The following is a 10,322-nucleotide window of genomic DNA, read 5'->3' as shown; positions in this document are numbered from 1 at the left end:
GATTTGCCTCAAGATGATGAAAATTAGAGTTGTTTTTTTCATGAGGGAAGCGAATGAGATTGAAATCACCTAAGACTAACCAAGGGGTGCTGTCAGAGGGGTAATACTTTTAAGTTCGTCAAGGAAGTCACTTTTAAGAGCTCAGGCAGTGGGAGCGTAAACGTTGGTGACTACAAAGGGGGTTGGGCACGCGAGGGATTGGAGCGTTACGGAAGTACAGAACGAATGATTGACATAAGATTTGACCGAGAGGGAAGAGGTGGAGACAGCCGTTAGTAACCCCCCAGCAGTACCACGTGCTGGGAGGGAGCTAACAAAATCGAGGGAAGAGGGGAGAAAGAATCTGATTTTTTGCGGAGAGGGGGCTGCTAATTTAGTTTCTTGAAGGAGAAGAAGGTTTGGTTTGAGAGACAGTAATTCAGCCAATACTTCAGTACATTTTCCATCATCACCTAATCCTCTTACATTCCACGAACAGAACAACAAGTTCGAACTAGACATAGATCACTAAAACAGACACCAACCTAGGAGAGAGATACATGATAACTAGGACACAGCAGCGGGTACAAACACCCATGGGAACAGATAGAGCTAGCAGCAGACACAGACTACAGCAACAACCAGTCTTCTTCATGCAGCTAAACATAAATCACTTGGCAGAGGCACCAGCAGTTGAGGCCACCCATTCGGCCTCGTCAGGAGAAGAGCCACACTCCAGAGCCAGAGCGGCCAGGGCGCGGGGAGAGCCCGGCTGCGCAGCATCAGGGTACAGGCGAGCGGTACGCACTGCATCCTCGAAGTCACGAGCGGAGCTGCCCAGCATCAAGCGCTTGGCTTTGGCCTTTGAGGCCTTGTCCTGCATGGTCTCCTTCCTGTATGGCTCCAGCTCAGCAAGACGAGCACTCCGCCTGACATGCAGCACCAAGCTAGCCCGCTTGCGGTACACACGCTTCTTCTTGGCAATGGCCTCGTGGGGCTGAGCCAAAGGCGCAGCAGCCCTGGGACGGCGAGAGTAGACCACCGGAGGGGGTGCCAACTCCAGGGCCGGCATGGCGGCAGTAGCAGCACATGCGGCGGCAGGAACGGAGACCGAAGAAGGTGCACAGTTGGCAGCAGAAAGCATAGAGGCAATAACCGAGGGCACCGGAGGAGTGGCTGGGGCGACAGAGGCAGGTGGCAGCACAGAAGTAGATGGCGGCACAGCGGGCTGCATGTCAGCAAGGATAGCATCAAGCAGAACAGGAGGAGCCAGGCGAACCCTAGCGAGCGGCACACCATCGTCGGAGGAGCTTAAAGCGAGCTCGACAAAATTGTCGGCGGCAAGCGAAGCATTTCTTGAGGGTGAAGGAGGGGGGCCCTGAGGGAATTCTAGGGAGACGGTGATCGGGCCAAAGGCTGCCATGGCCGCGGTGGCGCAGTGGAGACCGACTGAGGGATCCGGGGCAGGCAAATCCGAGTCGGAGGCAGAGTCCGAACCGGAGTCCGAGTCCGCATCAGAGGAGAAAGGAGATGGGTCACAAGGGCCAATGCGAGAGACCTTGCCATGCTCAAGTAGTTGGACAACTAGGATGTCAAGATTGGGGAGCTGGACTGTGAGAGCATCGAGGAGAGTGGTTCCTTTGAAGAGAGCGACATGAGCCCGAATGGAAGTGCGCTCGTCGGATAGCAGACAGTACTGATCAATGGGGAAGATTTCACCAAGAAAGTTGAGGATGAAGTGGATGCCCGAAGGATGCCAGAGCTCAAGAGGGAAGCCGATGGCCTCCAACTCCGTGAGATCATCCTCAAACAGGGCAGCGGAGCGGCCATGGTTTTCAGCGGGCTCGAACGAGATGGTGTTCCCGTCGACATGCATAGGGCCACGCGTGATGACGGCGTGGCGAGCAGCAGCAGTGGGGAAGGTGACAAGGCCTGCGCCACGGAAAGACGCCGCGACGCGGAAGACAGGGTTGCCACCGTGCTCCCGAAGCACGCGGCGAATCTCAGGGAATGGGTTGTGAACAGGAGTGCGGAAGTGGACGAAGGCATACCTAGCTATGTCATCGTTAACAAGCTGCGGTGGGACAACGATGAAGGGCTGGCGAGGCGGGTGGGGGATGGGGGCAAAGGTGGGAGGCCCCCTGTTTAGGGTGCGGGGGAGGCGTCAAGGCCGGGCGGGGAGCGTGGGTGGGGCGGGGAGGGGAAAGGTTGAGGCGGCGAGCTCCATCTCCATCTGATGGAACTCTTTTGGCACCAACATTGTGATTCTGCACTTAATGCTTGACTGAAATCACCCTTAACCCAACCAACAATGTTGTTATATGCAACAGAAACACAAGTAGAAGATGATGATCAACAATGTTCTAGGACATAGTCACAGATCAGCGAGACATACCATCATTCATGAATTTATTGAACAGGCATCAGGCATAACAACACCTAGCTATGCTCTTCAAATTGATACTAACGCTAGAAATTTCACACCATCTAATGTTACTCAAAACATAATTAATGGTTCTAGCCTGTCTTGTAGATTGTGGAGCTGTGCATGCAAATTTGGACGGTAGTGATCCTCGAGGATTTTATGTATGGGGATTGAAGTGGAGTTATTCAATACGATGAGTTTTATAGTTAACGCCTGTAGATACTCAGCTGTTTCAAGTTCAGCTGACATAGTTATTTCTTATTTCCTGGACAGATTTTCTGATCATGAGCATGTCCAAGTCTCTGCGGCCATCTCCATGCTATTTATCTTCCAATACATTTTTTACTAACTGGCTGGGTGTTATTTGAATGGAAGAGAGCATACCACTGAAAATTACAGTTTTCATTTTCTTATACAGAGGTGTACGTATATTAACATGAGCGACATTTTTTCCTAATTGATTTAAATCTATCGCTACTAATCGATTAGTGGACAACGTTGGTGGCATACTTTTTTCTTGCACTTAGGGAACCACAGCATGATCGAGCTGCTTATTAAGGATGCACCTTTCAGAGCAATTGTGTGAAACAAGTGCTCCTTTCTGTTTGTCTTTCTAACCTTAAACGACCTTCAGTTTGGGGGGGGGGGGGGGGGGGTTGTATTTTGGCCGGGACAGCAGCGCTAAAATTACACGCTGTATGCATCACTTAATCACAAGTGACTTTTAGTTTCCATGCGTTTGTTCAATAATAATTAATAAGCTGAAGCTCAAATTAATACTTTTTTGTTCTGTTTGCAACAAAGCAGAAGCAGTCTCCACTGAAGGAATGAACACTGAGAGTGACAAATGATAAGTAGTTCTATTTGTCTTTACCAAATAGGTATACTCAATATCTTTATATATTAACAAAACATGCCCAGCAATCGCTTGGATGCGATGCGGTACTTAGGTACAAAGGATAAAAATATCAGATATTAAATTGGCATGCTTAAAAGGTGTAAAGGCAGCTGCCGTCGTCACTCCTCGCCGTTGGGTCGAAGTTCTTGGCAGTCTGGTCGGTGCATCCTGCCGGCACAGGCAAAGTACCTTGCTGTGCCCCTTTACCTGCAATTTAATTGTTTTGGACGATCTGATGAGAAGATGAGCTTGATATGCCGGATGAACAGGTAAGAAGAATAGGCCTCCACTGTTTGTTTATGATTCACTCTCTTTTGTTTCAGAAGTAAGCAAGTGAGAAGTAAGTATGTATGTAAAGTAGGTGCTGAAAGTATAAAAGGATTGTGCGTAGTTCACCTCCTCCTATGCAGCAAGAGATGGTGGGTGTGTATGGAGAATGTTCTAACCGTAGAAGGAACCAGTCTTCATCGCATCCTGGTTAGCATCACCCAGAGCTGCCTGGCTCATGTAGGTGTCAGCAAGCTGCACACGCTTGACATTGTCCTGCTCCTGGACGAGCATGTGCCCGTACTCTAGCAGCTTCTCGACTGTCATCTTTGGCTGCTCAAAGGTCACTGGTCCGTCCCGCGAGTTCACAAGCTTCTTGCCAATGTTCTCGATACCGGTAGAGGTCACCCACTTGCGCACCTCGTCGTCGTACACCCGAGCACGCAGAGCACCGAAAAAGTCTGTGTAGGATTGACCATCCTTTGTTAATACTATACAACTTGATTGCCCTGATGAATATATATTATCTCTGCGGTGCAGTTGTGAGGAACATACCGATGGATTGTCCTGGGAAGGTGTCGACGATCTTGACGACGGACTCGTCGCTGACATTGTCGGTCTGGAAGATACCCTTGCAGACACCGATACGGTCGTCGCGGGTGGGAGCCCAGTAGAACTTCTCCATACGACCATCACGGATGAGAGGGGCGTACAACGTTGAGAAATCGTTACCAGTGACGACGATGGGCACACGAGGGTTCTCCTCCTTGTTGTACATGCCTGGGAGCTGCACGTTGGTGGGGGCATCGGCGATGTTCATGAGGGTGGCGTTCACCATCTGGTTGTTGACGGTGTACTGTGTGGTCCCGCCCATCCGACCCGCACCGGCGTCAAGATCGTTGATGAAGAGGCAGCACATCTTACCCTTCTTGATCATGTCTGCAGCCTCACGGTACCGCTGCCTGATGAGCTTGGCTGGCTCTCCGGCGTTGCCACTCTCCAGCTCTCCGGCACTCATCATGATTGGGCTGTGGTGAAAAGCACACGTCATTATCTATTACTAGCACTGTGGCTTGATGCATCTATGACTGTGTGACAGTATGTATAATAGATGAATGTAAATTCCTACTTGATGCCCATCTTGGCGAAGACAAGCTCACACTGGAAGGATTTTCCTTGACCCTTGCCTCCCCAGATACCCAAGATGAGTGGGATCTGAATTTCGATTCAAGGTCAGTTCCAGAATCAGAATGATTTTCTTGCTGCTAATCAATAGTCATGATGCATACCTTGATGTTGGGCAGGGTCATGAAGTTCTTGGAGAGATGGACAACAAGCTTGTCCATGAAAGCAGGAGCGATGTAGAAGCCTCCCATGGTGTTGTCGAAGTCGTACTTCTTGAGTCCCTGGCTGACGTACTCGTAGGAGCTGAGGACGGCCTCGTGGGTGCCGTCGCCCGTGGGCGCCTGGAAGAGGGAGTCCACGATGCCCTTCCCTCTGGTGATGTCCTGCTGGTCGTCGGAGATATCGTAGGCAAGACCCTTCCACTTGTCTGTGTTCCTCTTCTCGTCGATGTTTTCCGCTGCCATGACTGTGAACCTGTTGGCCTTGGAGCTCTTGCCATGGTAGTTCACGGCCGAGGTCACCTGCTTCTTGAGCTTCTTCCCGAGGAAGTTGGTCGGCGTAGAAGCCTGTATACATTACACACACACACACATGAGACGCCGTTGAAGACATTGATACGATATCATCACTAAACAAGAGATGCAATCAATCAATCGATCGATCGATCAGTGTGTCATACGCACCGGGGCACCGACGGTGGAGGAGAAGGCAGCAGCCATCTCGGTGCTGCTTGGTCGACCTTGCTAGCAACGGTGGATGCGCGGCTGTGCTGGTGATCAGCGATGAATGACTGCTGCTGCTCAAAGTATAGAGGCCCAGCTATGAGATGCCTTAAATACACATGGATTGGCATATTGCTGCGGTGGGGAGCTTGGAGGAGGAGGCGGCATACACACACCCCTGCTTGTGGATCAGCTTCCCGATCCCGCACAGGCCACACGCTGGAGATTGGGTTCTGAGCCTCTTGGCCGGCCGGTTGGATGACTTGGACCGTCAAGACCAAACGCTGCAGCTGCAGCTGCAGGTACGTCTGCTGGCCATCAATTCCATGGCCTTCCACGGCCACAGAATCTAACCATTCATGCTCAAATCATCTCCATTTTCTTCCGTGCCTTTCGTTTTTCCTTTCACCGGATCGCCCGTATATACTATCTTGTTTATTAGCCAAGCTATGTCGTTGCATAACCACAAAAAAGGGTCTCTCGTTGCTTGTTGGATGAGGCACCCAAGATTGTATTCTAGTTCAAGTACCACAAATTTGTTGCTGCCATACATATACTGGTTTGTTGATAACCATCAAGCTAGGGATGTCATTTGGCACCACACAAATCAAGTCCTGGTTGACATCAAGCACATGGGTATGTACTTTTGTGTACTCCAATAATATTGCCACTTCGGTAAAAAAAAATGAAACGTATTAAGAGAAAAGCAAGTCATGCAGTGTTTTTTTATTTGAAGGGAAAATGATAGCGTGTGTATATGTCACGTCTGTAATGTTTTCATGTAAATGCTATTGGTGCTGCTTAGCTCAAGTTTCCTGGAATTATCATTGTCTTGGTCTACTACAGACCATTGATCCTTTTGATGAATGCTAGCCGTGTTTGCCTTGCACAATCTTTGTCCAATACGCGCTCTAGTGATGTTGTCCTTGTTAATCAGTTTCCAAATCCGTCAAGAGGAAAATATACATGTCACTAGTCATGACCCCCACATCCACAGTACCTAATCAAGAATTTTCAGAGGATTTCCAGCTATCTGCTAATCTTCCAACAAGTGCTAATATGAGATAGGTTGTTGGGACCCTAGCTTGCATCCATTATTAGAGTGATTAAGCGGAAAATGACGATTCAGGTATATATAGGCAATACGAAAACATATACAATTGGATTCTCTTTCAAGAAGAGACTTACAATTGGGCTACCTGTGCGGCGATGAATCAAAAAGTTTGAGTGGATTCGAGTCCAAAATATTCCAGCATATATATAGTGCATGCATGCACGCATGCATCTTAAGTATAGGACTTTCTACTTGCCGTAGAAGGCGCCGGTCGCCATGGCGTCGTCGTTGGCTTGGCCGAGCGCCGCCTCGCTGAGGTACTTGTCGGCGAGCTGCACGCGCTTCACGTTCTCCTGCTCCTGGACCAGCATGTGGCCGTACTCCATGAGCTTCTCGATGGTCATCTTGGGCTGGTCGAACGTCGGCGGCCCCTCCCTGGAGTTGACGAGCCGCTTGGAGATGTTCTCGACGCCGATCTCGCCGACCCACTTGCGCACCTCGTCGTCGTACACCCGCGCCCGCAGTGCGCCGAAGAAGTCGATGGACTGCCCCGGGAAGGTGTCCACCAGCCTCACCACGGCCTCGTCGGGGACGTTGTCGGTGCGGAAGATGCCCTTGCACACGCCGATGCGGTCCTCCCGGGTGGGCGCCCAGTAGAACTTCTCCATGCGGCCGTCCCGGATGAGGGGCGCGTACAGCGTCGAGAAGTCGTTGCCGGTGACGATGATGGGCACGCGTGGGTTCTCCTCCTTGTTGTACATCCCCGGGAGCTGCACGTTGGTGGGCGCGTCCGCGATGTTCATCAGGGTGGCGTTCACCATCTGGTTGTTCACCGTGTACTGCGTCGTCCCGCCCATCCGCCCCGCGCCGGCGTCCAGGTCGTTGATGAAGAGGCAGCACATCTTGCCCTTCTTGATAATGTCGGCAGCCTCGCGGTACCTCTGCCGGATCAGCTTGGCCGGCTCGCCGGCGTTGCCGCTCTCCAGCTCTCCGGCGCTCATCATGATGGGGTTGATGCCCATCTTGGCGAACACCAGCTCGCACTGGAACGACTTGCCCTGTCCCTTGCCTCCCCAGATACCCAGGATGAGAGGGACCTTGATGTTGGGGAGTGTCATGAAGTTCTTGGCGAGGTGGACGATGAGCTTGTCCATGAACGCCGGGGCGATGTACAGCCCGTCCATGGTGTTGTCGAAGTCGTACTTGCGCAGGCCCTGGCTGATGTACTCGTAGGAGCTCAGGATAGCCTCGTGGGTGCCGTCGCCCATGGGGGCCTGGAACAGGGAGTCCACGATGCCTTTCCCCCTCGTGATGTCCTGCTGGTCATCGGAGATGTCGTAAGCGAGACCCTTCCACCGATCGGCATCGGTCTGCTTGCCCTCGTCAAGTTCCTTTTTGGCCGCCATGGCCCTGACCACCCTACTGTTGATCTTGTTGCCACCATGGTAGTAGTTCAACGCACCGGCCTGCTTCTTCACCTTCTTCCCGAGGAAGGTGGTCGGGGTCGACGCCTGCACAAGTATAACATTGCAGTCAGCCCCAACCAGATTCATGTACGTTGGCTCATTTGGTTCAATAGCAGTTGCCACGATGCACGCTTGAGTTGAATATATGCTTCATTAATTTGTAGATAAGGGCCTCTCTGATTCAGAGGATTCCCAAAGAAATTTTGGAGGATTCTAATCCTTGGGCTATTTTTTTCAATGTGGGTTGTTTGATTTGTAGGATTCCAATTCACATGATTTTTTTTCTTATGATTCATCTGTACTAGTTTTTTGTAGGAAAATTTTCATCCACTCCAACCTAATGTGAAAAAATTTACGTTTTTCTTGCACACAATCAAACAACCATATTATTCAAAAGTTTCAAAGATGGTGTGCCATTCTGTTCCTATGTTTTTCATATTCGAACGATTTAGGAATCCTACGAATCAAAGAAGTCGTAAGTTTTCTAGGAAGTGTATCAACCGTTGATTTGGGCATTTTCAGTCTTCAGTCACTATTCAATTGCATGTCATATAAAATTAATTAGTCCATCCAAAAGCTCGAGCCTATGAAGAGAGGCAGAAGGTTGAAAGTATATTTCAACGCTCCAACTCATACCAGGAGGGGTGGGCCCGTGTTGAGGGGAGTGGGGGCCCAAGATCGCATTCAAAATATGAAATTTCAATATGATTTGTATAACTTCTAGGGGAAAATGCTAAAACTCAATGAATTTAGACAAAAATGTATCACCACTCTTATGTTTGGCCCGTAGTCAAAATAGTTTCTCGGTCTGCCTCTGCATACTGGGCCTTAAAATTGATGTCTCATGGCTCGAATAACATATTGGATTACAGAACAACTTAACCAGCTCAGCCAAAAGTTCTTGCTGATGGAGAATAATGAAAAATAGTCAGTTTTTTAAATTGTTGTATCTAGATTCAATCTTTCTTCCCTCTCCCTCCCTCCTTCATATCGACCATTCACTTTTCTTTTAAAGATTATTAGATCTAGATCTAGTTTTCTCCTCACTCGGTCCCCTTCTTGAAGGCAGGAGACAAAGAAGAACCGGTTGAGAATCTATATGTCACTCAAAATTCTCACAAACAGGTTAGACAACCGTGTGCCTTCACTCGAGACTTTTTTTAGGTCCTACCTTTGTTCTCCTCCTCCCCGCAATACCATCTAAAGAGTGTAACCACTAACATCGCACATTTCTCAACCCTCACCCCCCACTATTTATAGTTTGCGTCGTGATTCAACAAACCACACAATAGTTGCTCCTTAAGAAAATCTCGCTACCAACTCGCAACTCCTATTCTTTTTCATCCACGCCACCAAGAATCAGCAGCTAGTGCTGCCTACATTATCTTTGCCGTGCTAGCTCAACATTTATGGTCATGCCCAAACCGAGCACAAATGACCTTATTTGATAGCCTCGTCCCACGACGGCCGACCATTCACCCCACCACCCTAGTCTCGATAAGCCCCGGAAGGCATGGGTGAGGAAAAGATGACCTTGTCCGAGTCAACACATAGAGGAGGCCCTGCTCGTCGCGTCCAAATCTCAAAGCAAGATCACACGGTCACAAATTATATTGTAATTGTACAAAATGAAACAATCCAAAGCTGAAAATATGTAGCAAGTCAGCCATATTTAGAGGAGGCGATGAGTATTGTTTTAGTAACTTAGCGAGTAGACGTACATACGTTCTGTCCACTGGATTAAGGATCAGCTGCCATGCATGAGTGTAGGTCTAGTCATACGTACCGGAGCTCCAACGGTGGACGAGAAAGCAGAAGCCATCGTGTCGATTGTTCTCTCCCCGCACCTGATAACTTAATTAGTTTCAGATTAATTTGATGTGCGTACGTGCAGTGGTATATGCAAGCTCAGCTTAGGCGTACTACTAGTACACCTGCAGATGCAGCTCGACTGAGATGGTCAGTGATCGACCGAGCTGATGTGGATAAAAGAGAGGGTGCGCTGGCTAGCAAGTACAGATGCGATGCCGATCGGTGCAGCTTGGCTATGGCGGCTTATATAGGTGCACGCACAGACGGCCATGGTGCAAACGTCCAACACGACTGGAGTGACCTACAGCGTGCGCGACTATTCTAGAGCGTCCCTGCGTAATCACGCAGTCAGGCGAGATAAGCTGTGATTGTTAGGCTCTAATTGGCTTTGCTTAGCGCGATGGCTGCGATAAGTAGTGAGGCGAGCCAAGTGGAGTGGATGATGAGATGTTAATTGTGTGGATGGGGCTGGGCATCGCCCAGGAGCCACACGCTGAGGATTGGCTTCCTGGCTACCCTGGCTCAGTCCATCAAAGGCGTCGACGTGGCTGCTTGTCAGCCTCCCGATCGGCGC

General features: G+C 49.8%; 3 protein-coding genes across 5 annotated transcripts; all 3 read right to left on the bottom strand.

Annotated features, from left to right (window-relative positions):
* Window positions 1-366: 366 nt before the first annotated feature.
* LOC147975208 (uncharacterized) lies at window positions 367-3,104 on the bottom strand. The gene has a single exon (XM_087518039.1). The coding sequence runs from the start codon at window positions 1,853-1,855 to the stop codon at window positions 650-652; it is 1,206 nt and encodes a 401-aa protein (XP_087374165.1). The 5' UTR covers window positions 1,856-3,104; the 3' UTR covers window positions 367-649.
* Window positions 3,105-3,245: 141 nt separating this feature from the next.
* Window positions 3,246-5,649, bottom strand: LOC125551288 (ribulose bisphosphate carboxylase/oxygenase activase A, chloroplastic). Of its 2 annotated transcripts, none has more exons than XM_048714465.2 (6): window positions 5,378-5,649; window positions 4,859-5,260; window positions 4,699-4,784; window positions 4,125-4,597; window positions 3,699-4,030; window positions 3,246-3,509 (listed from the first exon to the last, which is right to left on the bottom strand). In XM_048714465.2, exons 1-5 carry the CDS (start codon window positions 5,411-5,413, stop codon window positions 3,744-3,746), a joined length of 1,284 nt encoding a protein of 427 aa, XP_048570422.1. In that variant the 5' UTR covers window positions 5,414-5,649; the 3' UTR covers window positions 3,246-3,509; window positions 3,699-3,743. The 2 variants fall into 2 exon arrangements, with proteins under 2 accessions (XP_048570422.1, XP_048570421.1); XM_048714464.2 differs by having other exon boundaries at window positions 3,749-4,030.
* An 873-nt stretch (window positions 5,650-6,522) lies between these two features.
* On the bottom strand, window positions 6,523-10,029 carry LOC125551289 (ribulose bisphosphate carboxylase/oxygenase activase B, chloroplastic). Of its 2 annotated transcripts, XM_048714467.2 has the most exons (3): window positions 9,871-10,029; window positions 9,723-9,783; window positions 6,523-7,981 (listed from the first exon to the last, which is right to left on the bottom strand). In XM_048714467.2, the coding sequence occupies exons 2-3, from the start codon at window positions 9,756-9,758 to the stop codon at window positions 6,719-6,721; spliced, it is 1,299 nt and encodes a 432-aa protein (XP_048570424.1). In that variant the 5' UTR covers window positions 9,759-9,783; window positions 9,871-10,029; the 3' UTR covers window positions 6,523-6,718. The 2 variants fall into 2 exon arrangements, with proteins under 2 accessions (XP_048570424.1, XP_048570423.1); XM_048714466.2 differs by having other exon boundaries at window positions 9,723-9,990.
* Between the last annotated feature and the right edge of the window lie 293 nt (window positions 10,030-10,322).

The sequence above is a fragment of the Triticum urartu genome, chromosome 4A (genome assembly GCF_056163025.1).
Source record: "Triticum urartu cultivar PI428250 chromosome 4A, HENAU_Tu73, whole genome shotgun sequence".
Lineage (NCBI taxonomy): Eukaryota > Viridiplantae > Streptophyta > Magnoliopsida > Poales > Poaceae > Triticum > Triticum urartu.
The sequence above is the reverse complement of the archived record's forward strand: the minus strand, read 5'-3'. Positions and strand labels throughout refer to the sequence as shown.